The 24,155-nt window shown below is 36.9% G+C and overlaps 1 protein-coding gene across 6 annotated transcripts in view; it reads right to left on the reverse strand.

Moving 5' to 3' along the window:
- Nucleotides 1-24,155, reverse strand: part of RTN3 (reticulon 3) — a 56,101-nt gene that overhangs the window by 7,606 nt on the left and 24,340 nt on the right. For all 6 annotated transcript variants that reach the window (XM_028164553.2, XM_007174358.3, XM_057552389.1 and 3 more), the window contains one exon: nt 1,404-1,611. In XM_028164553.2, the coding sequence (XP_028020354.2) occupies nt 1,404-1,611 (208 nt within the window). The remainder of the gene's footprint in view (nt 1-1,403; nt 1,612-24,155) is intronic.

Here is a 24,155-nt window from a genome sequence, read left to right on the forward strand (position 1 = left end):
TACATATTATTTTATTGTCAATGGCTCTCTATTTATCACTCTTTATAATAATGATCAATTTTTAAAATGTTGTTATAATGGTATATTATATGGTATATTATATAACATTATACTATATGGTATATTATCTATGAATTTCATTTCAAAATGATAAAGGAGGCGTTATAAAATATTTGTTAAAAAACCAAAAAGACCTGGGTTCTGTCCCCAGACGCATTACAGAATTGAGATATAACCATCTGCTCATAATCTGTTCATTCGCTCAGTACGTGCTGAGCGCCTACTGAGCACCAGACCCTCTGCTAGGTGTAGGGATATCAGGAAAGATAAAACTGCTTTTGCCTTAAAGAGCCGATAGTCTTGTGGGAAAAACAGAAGAGTAACAGACATGTTTTTCTTTCCTATTTATTAAGAAAATATTTACCAAATAGAAAAGTTATAAAAATTAGATGCTGTAATTAATACAACTTAGCAAAACACATTTTATAAATCCATAGCAGTGTCACGCAAAAGGGAAAAAAACCCCTGCTAACACATTGGAACTTGTGGCAAAACAGTAAAATTTATCCACCCAACCAACCAACAACTATTGATTTGTTAAAACTAATTTGCAAATAACTTTTTTAATGTCATATATAGTTTAAATTATTGCTTCTATTTTCACCAGGAGAAAATACAAGGACCAGAGCTGCAGCCAGACACCTATTCTGTCACAGTTCTGAGAGATCATAGAAGTGTTTCTTTATCCATGAGAAGGGGTTTTAAAAAACTGTCATTTTGAAAGTAAATTAAAAACAAACAAACAAAAAAAAACCTGTCATTTGCTGATGTTAAAGTTTTTATGGCCTAAGACTTTCAAGAGGAAAAGCGTGAGGAAAACATTTGTTAAAGTCATAGCACAGCAGGAAAGGTTAGCAACTGGATTCTAGAAATGCATGACCTACTGACTTAATCAAGACCTGCCCCTGGTATTAAGGAAACTAAAGGAGAGATAGGAAGGAAATCAGTAATAAAACCAAGAGTAAACACACTGAGTTCTGGTATCTCCAAGAATGCAGCCTCAACACCAAGATTTCAAGGCTGTTTTAAGAGTTAACTATGTGGCGGCTTAAACATGTACTTGGGACCCCATCTGAGTGCTGTCCTAGATGCTCTGCTTTCCCTACTGACCCTGCTCAGGAATTCAGACAGTCCTTTTTGGTGAGCCTCTAGTTGGTTAAAAGGTTCCTGGCTCCCAACTTGTTCACTTCATAAGGCGGTCTCAAGTTGATGTTTCATGCCACTGATCGGCTGCGTTAGGCCCTATAATTCTTAATTTTTAATCAGGTCTGATTTAGATCTGACCAGCCTCAGTGAATCCCTTCCCTAAATTGTAGAGTGTTACTTGTGATACTTCAACTCACTTGAACGGATGGCCTTCTTCTGACTTCTGTACAGCTTGGATGACAGACTTGTAGACCCTGAAGCTGATGGTGACAGACAGAAGAGCCAGGATGAGGTAAGAAACCACACTGATGACACTGAAAGCTGCCAGGGAGAGCAGCATGATCAGTGTGGTGCCAAAGACAAACCCAGTCTTCTTCACATCTCGCCAGAAAATTAAGTCGTGCACTGCCAAAAGAAAACGGAACATAAGTTATATGAACACCCATGAGCCACAAGGCCGGGACTGTTCTCCCTGGCTGCGTCCTGCACACTGGAGAAGCATTACACTAGCATGCAATCACAGGTGCACCCCCTCCTTAAGACAGTGATAAATGGAAATCAAATTACATCAGGGGTGATGATTCACACTGCCAAAGGTACCTCTGGTTTCTGGATAGGTTTACAGAAACTTAGAAACGGATTTTTTAGTCATGGCTACTGAAGTACGATGGGGTAAAATATCATTTACTTTAAATGTTTCAGTAGAGCAACTGTGGGAAAATCTTGCTAACTGTTGACTAAATTAAGCAAACCATGCTTATAAAAACATACCAAGTTCTGTTAGTGTTGGTTACAATGAAACACCAGTCTCTATGTTCATCTGAAGAGAACTCAAGGAAGGATTATGGGTAGGGGACCATATAATTACTAAACGATGATACTTTTGAAAATGAATGGGGACACTATTAATAACTGTTAGGAAATAGGTATAAACCAAGACTGTCTCAGGCAAGTGGGTCTTATGGTTGGGAAATCCAAACTGGAAAAAGCTAACTTCCTCTCCTTAAAGACACCTCAAAAACTCCGAGTGTGAGGGCTAGCAATTACCTCCAATCTAGCAACGACACAACATTTGAATTTCAATCCATGAAGTCTAACTTCAACACTAATAGCCCTATGCAAGTTTCTTCTGTGCTACTCTTTCCTTTTAAAGAAGAGTAAGGACTTTGGAATTGGAGAGACAGGAGTTTGAGTTCTGGTAATTTTTAGCCATGTTACCTTAATTAACCCTTCTAAACCTTTGTTTTCTCATTTATAAAATGAAGAAAGTGACATCTATTTCTTAGAGCTGTTTTAGGGAACATATAAAGCTAACGTATGCAGAACACTTATTAGCACCGTACACAACACATGGTAAACACTCAAATTTTAACTATAATCCATATATGTATGTCACAGTTCATACGACTACAAGAACCGTTTCAACACAGAATGCTTAGTAATGGACCAACAGATACCATGTGCCTCCTGATGTAATGCACTGAGAACAGCACATCACTTCAATGGTATTCTTGCCAAAGCATACCTGAATCTAATGAGAAAGCACCAGATAAAACCAGTTTGAGAAAAGTCTACAGAACAATTGACCAGTATTCTTCAAAAATATCAGTGGTATGAAAGACAAGAAAAAGCTGAAGAACTTTTTCATTTCAGATTAAAGGAGAGTAAAGAGACTTGACAACACATAAATGCAAAGTGTGATCACAGACTGGATAAGCGGGTGAAAACAGCTATAAAGATCATCGCTGGGACAAGTGAAAAAAATTGAATGTACACTATATAATTGATAAAAGTACTGTATCAATGTTGAATTTCCTAAATTCAATAAATATACTGTGGCTACGCAAAACAACTCCAAACAATTTCTGTTTGAAGGAAACATACTCCAAAATATTTAGGGGTAAAGGGGAAGGACGTTTGCAAGCACTTCTTAAATGGTTCAGGAAAAAACATGTTCTATAGAGAGAAGGAGGGAGTGATAAAGCAAAAGTGGTCAAATGTTAACAATTGGTGAACTAGAGCAAAGGTTATATGGGAGTTTTTTGTACTATGCTTACAATTCTTTAAGTTTGAAATATTTGAAAGAAGGACAGAAAGAGAAAAGCTTAGAGGATAAGGTTGGGCCTAGAGAGAAAAAGACCTTAACGTATTAGAGAAGGAAAAAGGCATAAAAACGTTAGCCTAAATGCAAATCTACCTTTGTGCAAATTAGAAAAAGCCACCCTTCCTCGTGAACTTTACTGCCATCTGCTGGAAAATTGTGACGAAACAGTCAAACCTACAATGATAACACATGTGACTGCTGCCCCCTATAGGTGTGCAGTATACAAACTGCGTAACAGTATGGAAGGCCCTGGGCTCAGCCTTAAAAACAACGGTAGAATTGTGGTCTGGGCTAGAAGCAGGAACACACTGATTAGAAGGGGGCTAACAGAGGGAAAGCTAGGAAAAGATGGTTCAGTACAACAAACCTCTGGGATGCTCTTTGTCCACAACTTCCCACAATTTGCTCCTTTACCCCATTCAGGTCCTGGTGCATGGGATACCGCCTCAGAGACTGCCCACCCTGTCTCACATCCTCTCCTTTCATCACTCTCTATCACCTCATTCTGCCTTATTTTTCTTCAGAGCACTTGTCACTTTATTTACTCATAGCAGGCTCTTCAGAGCTGTTGTTGAATACTTAAATATAAGCTAAACTAAGCTAATGACCAAGAGATGGCATAATCACAACTTTGTTTTCTGATAATCCCTCTCAATGTAGTCAAGTTTCTGCACCTAACTCCTACCAAGTACAGTGGACCAAGGATTCTGAGTACACAATATCAAAGAAAGGAAACAGGCATAGTCTGCAACCATTTTCCTCTCTGATCCTTGAGGGAGAGTTAGGAGGATGAAACACACGTAGGAAAAGCAAGAAAGGAGACAGATGCCAAAAGTTTAAAATGTGAAGCCACTAGACTTAGTGTTTATTTCATAACCAGGAAACCAGCAAGAGGTTGCAATGGTTCGATTCCATGAAATGTTCTTTTTCTCTTCTACTTTTATTCACCTGTTCTTACTACGTCAGTGTAAGACTTTTTAAAACAGGAAATTCCTTATTTTTAATGTGTTTTCTTTCCTTCCTTTCCCATCCTTCTCTCTTTCAGTAAGCTTTAATTTAGTGCCTACCACGTGCCAGGCAAGTGCTAGGAACTGGGAATACAACACAACAGTAAACAAAGCAAACAAGGTCCTTACTCACATTCCAGTGGGGAAGAGAAGCAATGAATAACAAACAAGATACATGTCACTTGTAACCGAGGCTGGTAAGAATATAAACCCATTGTGCTATGATGAGAGTAATGTGTGTGCACACATGCACTACTGTAGGTAGAGTGGTCAGGAAAAGCCTCTCTGCGGAGTTGACACTAAAGGTGAGACATGAAGGATAAGAAGCAGGCCATGCAAAAAGCCAGGGGAAGGGTATTCTAGGCTAGAAGATTCATGTGCACAGGCTCTTGGGGATGGTGGTGGTGGGCTTTGGCCTTCCTTAGGCGAGGGCAGAAGGCCAGTGTAGATGGTATGTAGTGAGTGAAGGGGAGAGCGGCGTGAAATAAGGCTGGAGAGACTGGCAGGGACTAGATCATGGAGTATTTTCACAGAGCAAAGTAAGGAGCTTGGACTTTTTACCTCAGGGGAAATGGGAAGTCACTAAAGAATGCCAAGCAGGGGAATAACATGATATATATATATATATTTTTAAAATTTATTTATTTTTGGCTGCACTGGGTCTTCGTTGCTGCACACGGACCTTCTCTAGTTGCGGCGAGCGGGGGCTACTCTTCCTTGTGGTGCGTGGGCTTCTCACTGTGGTGGCTTCTCTTGCTGTGGAGCACGGGCTCGGGCTCTAGGCGCGCGGGCTCAGCAGTTGTGGCTCGAGGGCTCTAGAGCACAGGCTCAGTAGTTGTGGCGCAGGGGCTTAGTTGCTCCACGGCATGTGGGATCTTCCCAGACCAGGGCTCGAACCCATGCCCCCTGCATTGGCAGGCGGATTCTTAACCACTGCGCCACCAGGGAAGTCCCAACATGATATATTTTAAAAAGAGGAACACTTTTACTGCTGTATAGAAAATGGATTGGGATGGGGCAGGAGTACAGACAGAGAGACTCCCTAGGAGGCTAACACAGGGCTTCAAATAAGAAATGATTGTCATTTAGATTAGGTCAGGATAGAGCAGAGTGGACAGGCTATATTTTGGAGGCAGAACAGACAGAACTTGGTGATGAACTGGATATGGGAGGTGATGGGGGAAAGAAATATGGATGAGACCTAGTTTTGGGGCCTGCGCAAATGGATGGATGTGGTGTCATTTACTGAGATGAGAAAGAGCAGAGTATAGGCCATGTTAGTTTTGGGATGGATGTCTAGAGACATCCATAAAGAAGGTGGTTAGATCTACCAGTGGGGAGCAAACAGGACAAGTCTGAGCTGGAGATACACATTTGGCAATCATCAGCACACAAATAATATTAAGAGTCATAGACTGCCGACTACGCCAAAAAAAAAAAAAAAAAAAAGGAAGTCACAGAAATGGAAGAGGAAGAGGTTATGTAGTACTGATAGGGAAGAAGGCTCAGTCTTAATTCTGAGGTACTCCAATATTTAGTAGCTGAATAAAAGTAGAAGAACTAGAGAAAGGAAACAGAGGAAATAACCAAGGAAGCAGGGGGTAACTAGGAGAGTATGGCATCATAGAAGCTGAGAAAGGAGTGCTTTGTGGAAACGGGCCAATTCTGCTGAGGTTGAATAAGGAAAAAAGTGATCATGGACTTAGCAATATGGAGATAGTTGGTGATCTGATCAAAGCTGTTCAGTGAACAGCTGGTGGGGGCTGAAGAGGAATCAGTGGTGAGACACGCAGGCGGTGTGAAAGAAAATGCCTAAGAAGTTTGGCTGTGAAGGGGAGTAGAGACATTCAGAGCCAAGGGATGGCTTAACAGATGGGAAACACTAAAGCACGCTTCTATGCAGTCACAAGCAAAGGGAGACTGAAGATAGGCAGTGAAGTCCCCGAGAAAGGAGGGATGGAGATCCAGAGCCCAGGTGAAGGGACTGATCCTTGTTAGGGTAACGTAGTGAAGAGGATGAAGAGACACAGACACAGGCCCATTCACGGATCTGAAGAATGGAAGAGGAGGGACTCCTGTCTGAATGTTTTTATTTTCTCAACAAAAGGGAGCTGAGGTCATCAGCTGGAAGAGGGCAGGGGGGTGAAGACGGTTTATGGAGAGAGAAAAAGATATGAAATGGTTGTTTCAGAAAATTGAGAAAGTGTCTTAAAACTCTTAGAAGAAAACACAGGAGCACATCTTTCTGATCTTGGATTAGGCAATGGTTCCTCAGATATGATACCAAAAGCACAAATGACAAAAGAAAAAATAAATTGGACTATATCAAAATTAAAAACCTTTGTGCTATAAGTAGTACCAAGAAAATGACAAGAAACCTCATAGAATGAGAGAATGTATTTGCAAATTACTTATCTGATAAGGTATTTGTGTCCAAAATATATATAAGAATAAAGAATTATAACTCAATAATAAAAAGAACAGTCTGAATGAAAAAAATAAAAAACATAATAAAAATGAGAAGACACAAGAGGGAGGGGATATGGGGATATAAGTATACATATAGCAGAAACAAACACAACAATGTAAAGCAATTATACTCCAATAAAGATGTTAAAAAAAAAGAGAGAAAGGATCCAAATAGACATTTCTCCAAAGATATACAAATGGCCAATAAGCACATAAAAAGAGGCTTAACATCATTAGTCATTAGGGAAATGCAAATCAAAACCACGGTGAACCCACTAGAATGGCTATAATAAAAAGTACAATAACAAATATTGGCAAGGATGTGGAGAAATTAGAAACCTCATGCATTCCTAGTGGGAATGAAAAATGGTGCAACCGCTTTGGAAAACAATTTAGCAGTTCCTCAAAAGTTAAACATAGAGTTATTATATGACCCAGGAGTTCCACTCTTAAGCAAATGGCCAAGAGAAATAAAAACATACAACACAAAAATCTGTGTACGCCCATGTTCACAGAAGCGTTATTCACAACAGGGAAAAAGTGGAAACAATCCAAACATCCATTAACTGATGAATGGACAAATAAAATGTAGTATATCCATACAATGCAATAGTTATTTGTCAATAAAAAGGAATAAAGTTCTGATGCTACATATTACAACACAGACAAAACGTGAAAGCATTAGGCCAAGTGTGAGACGCTGATTACAAAAGACCACATATTGTAAGATTCCATTTATATAAAACATCTAAAATATGCAAATCTGTAGAGGGCTCCCCTGGTGGTGCAGTGGTTGAGAATCTGCCTGCCAATGCAGGGGACACGGGTTCAAGCCCTGGTCTGGGAAGATCCCACATGCCGCGGAGCAACAAGGCCCGTGTGCCACAACTACTGAGCCTGCGCGTCTGGAGCCTGTTCTCCACAACAAGAGAGGCCGCGATAGTGAGAGGCCCGCGCACCGCGATGAAGAGTGGCCCCCACTTGCCGCAACTAGAGAAAGCCCTTGCACAGAAACGAAAACCCAACACAGCCATAAATAAAAAAGAAAAAAAAATCTGTAGAGAGAGAAAGTAGATGAGTGGTTGTTTAGGGCTGTGGTGGTGGTGATGGGAAATGGGGAGTGATTGCTAACAGGTATGGGGTTTCTTTTTTGTGGGGGGACTAAAATGTTCTAAAATTGGATAGTGGTGACGGCAGAAAACCATTTAGCTGTACACTTTAATGGATGAATTGTATAGTATGTGAATTATATCTCAATAAAGGTGTTAAGAAAACAAACAGACAAACCTGCAATTATAGCCAGGGATTTCAACACCTCTCTCAATAACTGGCAGAATAAGTAGACAGAAAATCAATAAGAATATAAGACTTGAACGCTATTAACCAATTTGACCTTCTTGACATTTGAAAGAACACTCCACACAATAACAGCAGAATATACATTCTTTTCAAATACATGTGGAACATTTACCAAGATAAACTAAATTCTGGGTCTTGAAAAGGATTCCAGATGCTTTCATGTTTTCTGACTATAATGTAATTACATTAGAAACAATAACAGAAAGATACTGGGAAAACCAATAATAAACTTTGTATAAACTAAATATGCTTCTAAACAACTCACAGACCAAAGAAAAAAATCAACAGGGAAATTACTGAGTATTCTGAACTGAATGAAAATCAAAATCAGTGGGATCCAGCCAAGTGCCTATATTAGAAAAGAAGATGAGAAATCAGTGATCTCAGTTTCAACCTTAAAAAACTAGAGAAAGAACAACTTGAACGCCAAGTAAACAGAAGGAAGGAAAGAGTAAAAACCAGAGCAGATCTCAATGAACGGATAACAGAAAAACAACAGAGAAAAATCAGTGAAACCAAAGTTGGTTCTTTGAGAATATCAATAAAATAGATAAAACTCTAGCTAGACTGATCAAAAAAAAGTGCATGAATACACAAATTGCCAATATCAGGAATCAGAGAGGTGACATCACTACAGATTCTAAAGACATTAAAAGGATAAGGAAATATTATGATCAATGTTATGCCAATAAACTAGACATGTTAGATGAAGAGGACACAGACTATCAAAGCTCACTCAAGAAATAGATAAACTGAATAGTCCCGTATCTATTACAGAAACAAAACTTATAGATAAAATACTTCCCATTCAGAAAACTCCAGGGGAATTCTACATCACTGGGGAATTCTGCCAAACACTGAACAAGAAATAATAGCAATTCTACACAATTCTTCCATGAAAATGAAGAGAAGGTAATGTTTACCAACACATTTTATAAGGCCAGCATTACCCTGATTCCAAAACTAGATGAAGACATTACAGGAAAAGAAAGCTATAGACCAATATTGCTCATGGACATAGATGCAAAAGTTCTTAACAAAAATTTAGCAAATGCAACCCAACAATATGTAAAAAGAGTATATCATGACCAAGTGTTTTTTTTGCAAAAATGCAAGACTGGTTTAGCATTCATAAATCAGTCAATATAATTCATCATATCAACAAACTAAAGAAGAAGAACCATATGATCATCTCAAAACATACGGAAAAACAAAATCCAATATCCCTTTCGATAAAACCTCTCCGCAAACTAGGTGATAGAAGGTAATCTCCTCAACTTGATAAAGGTATCTACAAGAAACGTAGAGCTAACATCATATTTAATAAAAGAAGGCAAGGATATTCTCTCTTACTACTTCTGTTGAACACTGTATTAGAGGTTTTAGCCAGTGCAGTAAATCAAGAAAAATAAATTAAAAGGCATCAAATTGGAAAGGAAGAAGTAAAACTGTCATTATTCACAGATGGCTTGACTGCCTATGTAGAAAATCTGACAGAATCTACAAAAAAGGTAATAAGTTTTAGCAAGGTTGCAGGACACAAAATTAACTATATTTCCATATATTAGTATTAACCAATAGGAAACTGAGCTAAAAACACCATTTAAAATAGCATGAAAATACGAAATACTTAGGCATAAATCTAACAAAAGATGTGTAAGACCTGTACACTGAAATCTATAAAATACTGCTAAGAGAAACAGATGAAGACCTAAATTAATGGAAAGCTATATTGTTTTCAGGGGTTAAAAGACTCAAAATTGCTAAGGTGTTAATTTATCTATAATTCTAAGTAATTCCAGTAGGCTTTTAAAAATAGAAATAGACAAACTGATTTTAAAATTCCTATGGAAATACGAAGGACCTAGAAGAGCCAAAACAACTGTGAAGAAGAACAAAGTTGAAGGACTAACACTGTCTGATTTCAAGGGTAATATAAAGCTACCATTATCAAGATGGTGTAGTATTGGCTTAAAGACAGGCAACAGAGCAATGACACTGTATACAAAGTCCACAAACAGGCCCACGCATATATGGACAAACTATTTTCTGACAAAGTTGCAAAGTCAATTCAGGGGAGAAATGAGAGTCTTCAACAAATGGTGCCAGAACAACAGAATATACATATGCAAAAATCCCCAAACTTTTATCAATACCTCACATGACATGTAAAAATTAACACACAAGAATCACAGACTTAAATGTAAACCTAGTACTATATAACTACTAGACGAAAACAAACAAAAATCTCTGTGACCTTGGAATTGGGAAAAATTTCTTATATACAACAATGAACATTTGATACATAACAGAAAAAACTGAAAAACTGTATTTCATCAAAATTAAAAACTTCTGCTCTTTTTGAAGGACATTGTTAAAAGAATAAAAAGATAAGCCACAGACTGGAGAAAGTATTTGCAAAGAATGTATCTGATAAACAACTTGTATCCAGAATGTGTATAAACATACACACACACCCGTTCTCAAAAACACAATAAAAACTAGTCAAAATTTGAACAGACTTTTCATCAAAGAAGATATATGGATAGCAAGTAAACACATGAATAGATGCTTACCACCATTAGTCATTAGGGAAATGCAAATTAAAACCACAATGAGCGCCTACTATGTACCTGGCACAATGTCTAGTGTTAAAAGACTGACCATACCAAATGTTGGTGAGGACATGGAAGAACCGCAACTCTCATACATGGCTGGCTGGAATATAAAATAATGCAAACCACTTTGGAAAAAAATTTGGCAGTTTCTTACAAAGTTAAATAAGACTATCCTATGATCCAGCCATTTCACTTGTATTTACCCGAGAAAAGAATACATTGTGTCCATATAAAGACATGAATGTTCATAGCAGCTTTATTTGTAAAATAAATAAGCAAAACTGAAAATTCAAAAATTCAGCAAAAACGGAAAATAACCCAAATGTCTGTCAACAAATGGTATATCCAATGGAAAACTACTCAGTAATACACTCATCAACATGGATGAATCTCAAAAAAAATTAGGTTGAGTTAAAGAAGCCAGATTAAAAAAACAGTACACATACTTTATGATTCCATATATATAAGATTCTAGAAAATGCAAACCAATCTAGTGACAGCAGGCAGATCAGCGGTTGTCTGACAGGAGGGAGAGATTAAAAAAGGGAGCAATGAAATTTTTGTGTGATGGAGATGTTCATCTTGATTGTGGTGATAGTTTCATGGGTGTATACATATGTCAAAACTTATCAAATTGTATATTTTAAATATATGCAATTTACTGCATAGCAATTATACCTCAATAAAGTTGTTTTTTAAAAAAAACGTAAATGACCACAAGGTAATATATATCATTTTTGGTCTTCAAGTGGTTATCCTAACAAATTAAAAACTTAACAATTATGCATGAGACAGAATCAGAGGAAAAGGAAGAATAATGTACAGTAAAACCTTTTTAATTTCAAGTCTTTTACTATGAATTCAGACTTCATGATAATCTAACCAGCCCAAGCTTAGCTCTGTATCGTCTATAAATGTCTGATAAATAACAGAACAGTTTCCCAACCCCTTAAACGACTCAGAAGTACTATTTATAAACAACAAACGTACACATACTTACAAAGATTAAATCTTACTTAAAAATTACTAACAAAGAAAACTTTACTCTAGAAATCTGGTTACTGTGTCAGAGATGAGCAACCTATGGTCCTGGATACTAAGGCAACATCAGAGATGATTATGAAAGGCATTAGTTAGATCCAGCTTTAGGTACAATTGTGAATTAAGCGATGTTTACTTTAGGGATTATTCCAGTTTTCTCTTTGGAGCCCCTTCATGCCTCCTGGCTTCCACTTGGCTCCAGATCCCGACTTGGTGACACGCTTTATCCCCAGCTTTAGAGTCAGTACGGCGAAGAACAAACTCTGCTCCAGACTGCCTGGGTTTGCATCCTCTTCCATTTACTAGCTGTGTGATTCTGAGCAAGACACTTAACCTCTCTGTGCCTTGGGTTCCTCATTTGCAAAATGGAATCATACAGTATCTGGTTTTTAGGGATGTTGCCTGCATTAAATGGGTTAATCTGTAGAAGTGCTCAGAACACTATTGATTAGGTAGTAATACAAATGTTAGCTATTATTATTATTCATTGACTGTCAATTCCTGCTACGATTAAAATGGAAAATTGAAGAACTAAAGTTAAAATCTGCTACAGAGAAGTAAAGTTTTTTTCCTTTCCTCTTTGTTGCTATGATACTAAGAAATTAAGATTGGAGGATTACTAGGGACCCTTTCAACCAAATCAGCTCCTTTCATCTATTTTACATACCAAGCTTCCACATAAAATTTCCAATGAAAAAGAAGTTGCACTGTCAGCACTATGATTAAATAAAGAGAAAGGCCTGTGAAAGGTCAAAGGGCGGCAGAGGGCCAGGAGGTAAATGCAATACGACAGGTGGGCCTACAGGGCAGGCTGGACCAGCACAGATTCAGGAGGTTTCAACATAGAGGTGGAAACCTAAAGCTAACACCTCAAACCCCATTTATTCTACCCTCCATGCAGTAACCCAAGACAGAGTTATGGAAACAGGGCTCACCACTCCTTCTCCCTCACCCTCCACATCCAAACACCGTGGCCTGACAAAGTCTACCTCCTTGAACCTATCCACAGGAAAAGAATATCTTAATTGAGAGCCAGTGGGCTAACAAACTGCCACTCTAGTACACTACCTGACAGACAGAATTAAGCTTTGGCTAGCCTCTTCCAAAGTCCTGAGTACTGACCCAAGCTAGTTCAATGGGTACTGGAAAAAAATGAAAGCCAAAAGTTCTCAGAAGTGCAAAGTCAGTGTTTTCCTTACTTTCCAGTTATAACTTGATCATTATTATCACATGACCTAAAATTTATTTTCATTTGAAAGACCCTTTTTTCTAGTTATGTTTCAATATGTTTAAAGTATTGTGCTGTACTAAGTATTTCTTAGAATCCATCAATATATAATACAGCTTTTTTGTATAAGTTTATATAAGTAAAGTCAATAATTTCTCAGTTACCTTAATTATTTTGCTAATGGCAGATAAAGCATCTGACAATGAATGTATGTATTCACCAAGAGTGTCTATATTGCTGGTAGAATTATGACTGATTCATTCCTTCCTTTTATTTTCCAAATCTTCTATAATGTGAGCATACTTTTTATTTTAAAAACTTTTAAGGATGTCTATCTCTTGCCCGTATTATTTAAAGATGCAGTACCATCCTTACACCAAAAGAGGGCACTAACACATCCAAAGGTAATCTCAAGGCAGAGGGGAAAAAATTGGTTCCTGCCAATTCAAAGAACAGCAGCACCATTGACTTTCATTCCTAAATTGGGGGAAATCTCTTGGTTTCATGACAACTTCAACCATTCCCAAAGCCATTCTCAAACTTTACTCTCCCAAGTATACACCTCAAAGGAAGAAAAGAAAGGCTGCTCAAATGCTTATTCTGAAAAGGAATAAATGTGCAAGAAATTTCAAGGTTTAGTAGTCTATCAGCTTTTTCATTTTCAAGAATAAATCACCAACTAAAGATCCATACAACATGTTCTATCTTCTGTGCACTAATTTTTCAAAATTTGTAAATATATATCTCTAAGATTTAAATGTAACTGAAAGAGCTAAAAGAAAAAAAAAAAAAAAAGGATTTATGACCACAAAAGGGAAACTGTTCAGTAATAAAAGGGCAAATGGAAATGGGCAGTTCAGTTTTTTATATGAATAATTACTGATGTAAAGAAAAGTATGCAGACATTTTCACATTGATTAATTCTTTTCTTTGGTCACTTTTGCATTAATAGCTCATAAGTGAAGCCACTTTTTGAGTTGCAAAAGACATTGTGGATAACGTGTTTATAAACTCAGATCCAAATTCTGTGGCTGCTGAAATGGGTTAATAGTCTGCTCTACTACAGATTTATGCTTACCAAAGACACTCCGCTCAAAATGGCACAGAAGGATCACTGACAGAATACAAAACTGTCACTGTCAAAGACAAACATACATGCTTTGGCCACGGATGCACCTGGCAGCAGGCCAAAGAAATTTGTAGGAACCCCTTTCAAGCTAGAATTCTTCTCAAAGACTGTCAAGAAAAAAGTTTTTCATTCATTAAAATAACCTAACAACCCCACTTGCTTTCAATTTCAGATTTTAAAAGCACAGGGCTTCCCTGGTGGCGCAGTGGTTGAGAGTCTGCATGCCAATGCAGGGGACACGGGTTCGAGCCCTGGTCTGGGAAGATCCCACATGCCGCGGAGCAACTAGGCCCGTGAGCCACAACTACTGAGCCTGCGCGTCTAGAGCCTGTGCTCTGCAACAACAGAGGCCACGATAGTGAGAGGCCCGCGCATCGCGATGAAGAGTGGCCCCCGCTTGCCACAACTAGAGAAAGCCCTCGCACAGAAACGAAGACCCACACAGCCAAAAATAAATAAATAAATAAATTTAAAAAAAAATCATTTCCCTATTTAAAAAAAAAAAGCACAGAAGACAAAATGGCCTTAACTACCCTTGCCCAACAGAATAACTAGGTGGATCTGAAAATGTGAACTTTAGAACTAAGTTATCTAAAGAATATGATTAAAGATAATAAATGCAGTGCTGAATCATGATGGAAAGGATAAAGGCACAAAACTCTGGCTTTAGTTTTCTATCCTTTTTTTTTCTTCTAGGTACAGTTGGTTATTTGCACATGTTTGACAACTACTTAATTCTCCAACTAAGAAAGTCTAGACTTAAGTCTGCAGAAGATAACCAGATCCAATCTAAAATTAAACAAAACACTAGTTAATTGCTAATAACTGTGAAAGCGCAAACTTAAAAAGTGATTTTATGCCCTTTGCACACATTTATTTCTAATTCAATCTTCCGATGCTAGTCTTGTTATTGGTAACATGACACTTCTATGGTTACAATACACTTGGACTTGTATGCTTCTTTGACAGTCTGTTAATGCAGATAAGTGACATGGTTTCAGACTATCATAATAAGTGATAAAATTATTTTCTTCTAAAAACAGCTCATAGTCTCTAAAATCTTTACCAATAATAAGCAAAAGAAAATTTAAAAATGAAGTATTAGGTAATATACAAACCCTTGACTTCTGAGATCTCATTCTATTTTCCTCGGAGCTCTACTGAGTGTTTCCCTCATGGAAAAAATGGGAATCTGGTCGGTAACTGGGACAGCTTTTCTCCACTCTGCCTTATTCCCCCCAACATTTAACTTCCTCCCAACATATAGCACATTGGAAATCGTTTAGAGTGAACACCCATATAATCACTACCTAGATTTTTATTCAATACTAGCAATGTCTTACTTTAATTTTTTTACTGTGGTAAATATACGTAACATAAAATTTACCATCTTAACCATTTTTAAGTATATAGTTCAGTGACGTTAAGTACATTCATTGTTGTGTAACCATCACCATGATCATTAATGTTTTACTATACTTATGTATCTGTTCCTCTCACCCACTAGCCCAATTTTTTAAAATATATTTCAAAGTAAATAACAAATATCAGGAAATCATCTTCAGCTTGCATATCATTAACAAAGTTCAATATTTACTGTTTTTCTTTTGATATAAGATTTACACACGATGAAATATATAATACATTCACTGAGTTTGGACACATGCACACACCTATGTAATGCTATCAAACTACAGAACATTATCATCACTCCAAAAAGTTTTCTCATGTTCTTTCCCAGCCAACACGCCAAGAAGTAGCCACTGCTCTGCTCTGGTTCTTTTCCCTACATAGAATAGTTTGCTTGTTCTACGATTTCATATAAATGGAATCATGCAGTATGAATCCTTTCTGTACTGCTGCTTCCACTATTCATAATTTCTGAGATTCATCCGTATTTGTTGCAAGTATCAAAAGATAACTAGCTATACCACAGGTTATCTACTCCTTTATCGATGAATAGCTTTGAGCTGTGATGAATAAAACTGCTATGGACATATACGAGTGTTTGTATGAATGTTTTCATTTCTCTGCAGTGGAGTTGCTAGGTCATGGGACACATGCATGTTTAGTTCTCTTAAGAAACTGGCCAACCTTTCTCCAAAATATCTGTACTATTTTGCATTCTTACCAATAGTTTGAGAGTTAGTTGTTGTCAGTCTTTAATTTTAGCCATTCAAGTGGATGTGTAGTGATAACATTTTTATTTTAATTACGTGAAGACTTGTGAAGTTGAACACATTTTCATTGGATTATTGGTTATTTGTATATCTTTTGTAAAGTGCCAGAATCTTTTCTGCCCAATTTCTTTTATTGTGTTGTCTGCACTTTTATTGTAGAAATGTAGTTTTAAATATTTCCTGGATACTAGTCCCTCATCAGACACATGTTTTGTAAATACTTTCTCCTAGTCAATGGCTTGCCTATTAGTGGTGTCTTTTAATGAGCAAGTTTTACTTCTGATGAAGTCTAACTCAGCGATCCTTTATTTTATGGCTAGTGCATTCTGTGACTTAAGAAACCTTTGTCTACCTCCAAGTCATGAAGATATTCTCCTACGCTTTCTTCTAAAAGTTTCATGATTTTAGTTTTTAATGTTCCATTTTAAGTTCATTTCTGCCTATCATATGCAGTAGGGATTGTGGTAGGCAGAATGCTAAGATGGCCCGAAGACTCTTACTCCTCAGTGTACATGCCTTATATAATACTTCCTCCTACCCCCAAATGTGAGCAGACCCTGTGAATATGATGGGATAGTCACTCTCGTGGTTAAGTTTCAGTTATATAAGATCCTGCAGCAGACTAGAGAGAAATTCTCCTGACAGCTTTGAAGAAGCAAGCTACCGTGTTGTGAGAGGGCCACAAGACCAGGATCTGAGTGCAGCCTCCTGGTGCTGAGCACGAGCCCCGCCCCACCGCCAGCAAGCTAGAAAAGAGGGATCCGGTCCTTCAACCTCCAGGAACTGAATTCTACCAACAATCAGTGAGCTTGGAAGAGAACCCTGAGCCTCAGATGAGATCCCAACCCTGGTTCACACCTGGTGATTTCAGAATCACACTTTATTTCAGTCTGGTGAGATCCTAAGCAGAGGATCCAGCTAACCTGTGCCTGGACTCCTGACCCTTGAAAACTGTGAGATAATAAAGTTGTGCTAAGTTGCCAAATTTTTGGCAATGTGTTATTTCTGGATTCTCTGTTTCTTTGATCTACTTCTTGCCTCTTTTGCAAGTTCCACAGTCTTTATTACTGGAGTTTTATAATGTCTTGGACTATTCCAAGCCCTCAATTTTGTCCTTTTTCAAGATTGCTTTGGATTTGCTAGGTCTGTGTACTTCCAAAGAAATTTTAGAATGAGCTTGTCAATTTCTATTGAAAAATTCTTCTAGGACTTTGAACTGTACTGAATCCATAGGTGAATTTGGGTAGGACTGACTTCTTTACGATATCGAGGTTTCCAATCCATGAACACAGCATGGTTCTCTTCTTAGACAATTCTTGAGCTTCTCTCTGCAGTTCTGTAATTTTCAGTATAGAGGTCTTACACATTTTTTCCTTTTGGTTAAATTTATTCCTATTTTATGCTTTGGTGCTACTGTAAATGGAACTTTAAAACTTTTTAATTTTCTGATTATTTGTTGCTAGTATATAACAAACGAAACTGAGTTTTGTGTATTAACCTAAAATCTTGTAAACTTGCTAAATTAAATTCACTTATTAGTCTTAGTAGTTGCTTTGTATCAATAGATTCCTTAGGATTTTCTATGTACACAATCACATAATTTGCAAATTAAGACAGCTTAACAACTTCTTTTCCAATAGTCATTCCTTTTATTTCTATTTTTTGTCTTAATTCAAAGGGGAGGACCTCCAGTATGATGTTGAATACAAATGGTGAGGGTGAGCATCTTTGCCTTGTATCCAATGTTACGGGAAAGTGTCCAATATTTTGGCATTAAGCATAATGTCAGCTATAGTTTTCAATAGATATCATTTATTAGACTGAGGAGATTACCTTCTATTCCTAGTTTGCTGAAAATTTTTGTCAGAAAAGGATGTTGAGCTTTTTCAAATACCTTTTCTGTATCTGACAGAGTGCTGGATTTGATTTGCTAACTTGTTTTTTTTGATTTGCTAATATTTTGTGAAGGATTTCTCATCTTATTATGTTCCATAGGGATACTAGTCTATAATTTTCTTTGTAGTGTCTTTCTCCAGTTTTGGTATTAATATACACATACTAGTCTATGAGTTGGAAAGTGTTCTCTCCTCCTTTTTCCTTAAATGCTTGAAAAAACTCCCCAGTAAAACCACTGGGCCTCGACTTTTTTTGGTGAGATTTTTAATAATGGATTTAATAGAAATTGTGTTAGCTTTGGTAAATTGTATTTTTCAAGGAATTTGTTTCATCTCAGTTGGCATAAAGTTGTTCATAATATTCTATTGTCCTTTTAATATCTGTAGGATCTGAAATAACCCCCTTTTCATGCTTAATATTGGTAATCTGCATTTGCTTTTTTTTTAATCAGTCAAGAAATCAATTTTGTTAATCTTTTTCAGGAACCAAATTTTGGCTTTGTTAATGTTTTTTATTCTTTTAATTTCTGCTCTTATCTTTATTCTTTCTTTCCTTCTACTTCCTTTGGATGTGCTTTGCTTTTTCCAGCTTAAGTTGAAACCTTAGATCACTGAATTTAGATATTTTTCTTTTCTAATACATGCACTTAGAACCATAAATTTCCCTTTCAGCACTACATTCCACAAGTTTGATATATTGTATTTTCACTGTCATTCAGTTTAAAACATTAAATTTTTTTTTCTCATGATTTCTTCTTTTGAGCTATAGCTTATATAAAAGTGACTTGCTTAATTTCCAAATATTTGGGAATTTTCCTAGATATCCTTATTTTCATTGTTTAAAGTTTTTATTTCATTATGGTCTGAGAACGTATTTTGTATGACCTTAATCTTTTAAATTTACTGAGTTGTTTTATGGCCTAGCATATTGTCTATACTGGTGAATGTATACCTTGTGCATCTGGAAAAGAATGTGTATTATGCCGCTGTAGGGCACAGTGTTCTGTAAGTATCATGCAGGCCAAAGTTGTTGATTGTGCTGTTCACATCTTTGTGTTTCTGTGTAGCTGGTTTATCAATTGCTGAGAAAGAGGTATTAAAACCAGTAATTATGATTAAAGAACTCCCTATTCCTCCCTTTAATTCTGTCAATTTTTGCTTCATTTATTTTTTTATTTTATTTATTTATTTATTTTTGGCTGCATTGGGTCTTCATTGCTGTGCACAGGCTTTCTCTAGTTGCGGCAAGCAGGGGCCACTCTTCGCTGTGGTGCATGGGCTTCACCCATGGAGGTGGCTTTTCCTTCACCTTCATGGAGGTGGCTTTTCCTATTGCAGAGCACAGGCTCTAGGTGCATGGGCTTCAATAGTTGTGGCACATGGGCTCAGTAGTTGTGGCTCACAGGCTCTAGAGCGCAGGCTCAGTAGTTGCGGCGCGTGGGCTTAGTTGCTCCGCGGCATGTGGGATCTTCCCGGACCAGGGCTCGAACCCGTGTCCCCTGCATTGGCAGGCAGATTCTTAACCACTGCGCCACCAGGGAAGTCCTGCCTCATTTATTTTGAAGCTGTTATTAGGCACATATACATTTATAACTGTCAAGACATCTTGATATCTTTTATCATGATAACACGTCACTTTTTACTTCTGGTAATACCCTTTGTCTTCTTATGCTTACTTTTGCATGGCATACATTTATATATTTCTTGGTATACCTTTTTCCATCCATTTCCTTTCAACTTGTGTCTTTACATTTAATACATATCTTTTATAGTTAGCATATAAGTAGGTCTTGCATTTTTATGCAGTCTGTCACTCTGATTGTAGTCTTCAGTCCACTAACATAGTGATTGCACCAAGTCTCCCACCTATTGGGAGACATACACCTTTGACTTTTCAATCTACTTAAAATATCGTACCACTTCATAAAAAATGTAGGAACCCTTGCTATAATATAGATTCACATACTCTTGTCTTTTGTTATAAACTGTCATATGAAATAAACATTATAATCTCTGCACACATTATAATTTCTCCTTTAAACAGTCTTACATATATTAAAGAAGAGGAAAAAAATAAGTCTTTTATATTTACTCAGCTATTTACCATTTTCAATGCTCTTCATTCTTTCCTGAAGGTCTAAGTTTCTATCTGGTATCAATTCCCTTCAATCTGAAGAACTTCTTTTACTGTTTCTCGTAGTACAGGTCTTCTAGTGATAGATTCTCTTAGTTTTCTTTTACCTAAAAATGTCTTTATTTTGCCTTCATTCTTGCAAGGCATTTTTGCTGAACAGAGATCCTGGTTGACTTTTTTCCCCATTTGGCACTTTGAAAGATGTTATTTCACTGTCTTCTGGCATCTGTGGTTAGTGGTAAGAAGTAAGCTCTAGTTATAACTGTCATTCCTTTATATGTGTCAGTTTTCTCCTTATCTTTCGTTTCAGCAATTTGACTAAGACATACTGGGAAGGAAAGGATTAACTTGGCAGTTCTGGAATGCTCAAACCCTGAACATGCCAAAGAAAGGTCTGTCTTCAGGACTGGCCTTTGCCTGGCTCCTGGGAGATGAACTCTGAGCCCTTGGCATATTCTGGCTGTAAGTGTTTTTGCATACCTGGGGCCTTGGGCCATGCTGTACCAGCATGACCACTTAAGTCTACCTGAACAATATGATTTATGGCAAACACCTGTTCTTGCTCTAGGTGGCTGGGGTCTGAGTAGCTGAGGTCAGTCATGGGGGTACTGCGTGCCACCCTGAACACCCAGGACTGGGTGAGCTTCCCTAGTTGGCAGCACTTTGCACATGCTGTCATGTGTCCTTGATGGGAGAATTAAGGACAGCTAGCTCTGTGCGACTCTACTGGACACCTGGAAGCTTGCACCTGGTTCCTCCTGGACTTTATCCCATGTGTCTTTCCCCTTTGTCAATTCTAATCTGTGTCCTTTTGCTGTATACAGTGAGTATAACAGCTTCTGAATCCTGGGAGTCCTTCTAGCAAATCATTGAGCCTGACAGTGGTCTTGGGAACCTCTGACACATGTACCAAGGTATGGTTTTCTTCATCCTTATCCTAGTAGGTGTTTGCTAAGCTTCTTTAATCAGTAAATATGTTTTTCATAAAATTTGAGGGGTTTTTTTCCTGCCATTTTATCTTCAAATATGTTCTTCTCCAGCCTCTCACTTTCCTCTCTTCTGGGATTCCAACTATACACGTTAGCTCTTATAATATTGTCCCAAAAGTCCCTGAAGCTTGGTAATATTTTTTTCTTTCTGTTCTTCAGGTTGGGTAGTTTTCTGTTCGTCTATCATCGAGTTCACTGACTCTTCTATCATCTCTGTTTTACTGTTAAGGCTACTCAGTGAATTTTAATTTTAGCTGCTGTATTACAGAATTCCACTTTGCTCTTTTTTGTTTCTATTTCTCAGTTGAGATTTCCTTTGTTTTCATTCAGTGCAAGAATATTTTTCTTTACTTCAACTGATCAGTTATAATAGCTGCCTTAAAACCTGTTTCTCAATTCTAACATATGAAGTTCGCTTCTGTTGGCTGTCTTTTTTCTTCAGACTAAGTTATATTTTCCTGGTTTTAAAAATGTTGTGTAGTTATAGATTATATCTTGGACATTGTGAATATTATGCTGTATAGCCTCTGGACTCTGTTATATTCCTCTGGAGAGTACCGATATTTCTGTTTCAGCATGCAATTAAATTTGGCTAGACCCAAACTGCAAACTCTCTGGGCAATCAATACCTCAAATTTTAGTTCAGTTCTTTTATCTTTGTGGTTCAGGGATTAAACAGAAGCTTATATAGAGAGCTTATACTCAGAATTTTAGGCTGTCACTCTCTAGATCTCTCCTTTCCAGGACTCCTCCTCCCCTCACTTTTCAGTGGTCGAATGGCTGTGGCTGACCTGAATTCTGTCCTCTGATAAGTTTTCTATTAAGTTTTAAACCAAGCTGCCAGGTGCCAACTTCAGCCTTCCCCTGGCTAAAAGCAGTAAAAATGGAAAATTAATTTCATGCTATCTCTTCCTGAAAGTGTCAGCCTTTTTTCAGACTCTGTCTGCGTTTGCTCATTTTCCAGTGTTTTCAGGTCTCCCTCACTGCCCCAACAATTTTATCTAGAGGACATAGTTACATGCAGAAAGATCAGGTCCAGTGAAATCCTACTTGGCCGTATTGCAAGAAAAGTCATCGTGACCTTGTTTTTAAAAATTTACTTCAGAATCACTGTGTGTAGGTATACAGATTCACTTTTAATGATACCAAAGTAGGTATTATTCTGAAAACCTTGTTTTCTAACTTGTTTTTTTCTACTTTAAGCATTCATCATGTAATAAAAACTCTGCTATATTCAATAATATTTTTATTAATAAATTATGAATATTTTCACATAACAGAAGAAACTTCAACTTTGACAGCAAATTGACAGTAACTAGAAAAATAATGCACATACCCAGAAGTGAAACTTGTAAGCAGTGGCACAACGACCTTAGAGAAATATGTGCATGTGTGTAAAAACAGGCAAGTACAAGGATGTTAACTTCAGCACTGTCTATAATAGTAAATAATGGAAAATAATCCAAATCTTAATTAAAAGGGAAATAACATAGTAATAAAATGGATTACTACACAGCTGTTAAATAGAATTATACATATCTCAACATGAAAAGTTACAAAAACCTAATGTTGAATGAAACAAGTTGCATAACAAAAATAATATAAGTAAAGCTTTAAAAGTACAAAACAATACCACACATGCACAAATTTAAAATGTAGTGGAAGGATGTTATCAGCTCCACTGACGGTAGTTACCCTCTGGGCAAGGGGAAGGAGTGGGTCATGTGGTAATCAAAGGGTCCTTTAGTTTGGAAGCAAATATTATCACTAACAATTAATAGAGTTAATTCTAAAATGTAGAAATATAAGTGTATGTCTTTTTGTACTTTTCTATATTTTTCCATTTCTTAAAAAAAAAAAAATGAAACACCAACCTATAACAATTCCAATGGCTATACAGTATTCGACTGCACAAATATAGTAAAAGATACTCAAACAATCTCTAATTGTTAAGATACTGAGATATCTGCCACTATCATAAACAGCCCTACAGAGAACATATTTGTAGTTGTTTTTGCACATAAATGCTTTTTTTTTTTAACTTAGAATACATACCTAGAAACAAAACTGCTAGGTCATTTCTAGTTCTTTGTTATATACTGTCATATATACCATAAAACAGCAAAAGAAAAATAAAATACCATTAATTTTTTCATTGTTTCTTTTGCCTATTTTCCCCAACAACTTTAGGCAGGACATAATTACAGAACTGGTTTTACTTTAGAAAGGAAGACTACTCAGATATACTACTTAGAACTAGACTCTGGTATATTTTTCTATAGTTTATATTTTAAAAGATTTATTCATGAAGACAATTTTAAAAGGTTTTCAATTCTGAAACCTTAAGGAAGACCTTTTAGCTTCTTGGTCTAATTATACTAGTCTTCGTTAATTATCATCTAAAAATATCTACTAATCACAGAATTTGGTCAGTGACAAATATCCTAAACTTCCATACCTTTTTACCTCCCACACTAGATGAAATAACTCAGTTGAGATTTACTGATAATTAGTACACAGTACTTTATTTACTACAGCACTATGAAGCAGGGCAAAATAACTACCACAATATTAACACAGGAAGATGCCAAACCAATCTGGCCAGTTGTCTAAGGTCACACTAAAGCAGGTATTTGCCAGAATTAGACTCTGGATTGTTGCCTAATTTCTATATGCCTCATCATTCAAAAGGATTACCTTTAAGAATTTTGACAACAACTCATGAAGAAAGCTAGACTATACCAGAGTCAGAGAATCATATTATTGAAATGATATTGATGATCACCTACTTCAACA

Source organism: Balaenoptera acutorostrata, chromosome 9, assembly GCF_949987535.1.
Source record: "Balaenoptera acutorostrata chromosome 9, mBalAcu1.1, whole genome shotgun sequence".
Lineage (NCBI taxonomy): Eukaryota > Metazoa > Chordata > Mammalia > Artiodactyla > Balaenopteridae > Balaenoptera > Balaenoptera acutorostrata.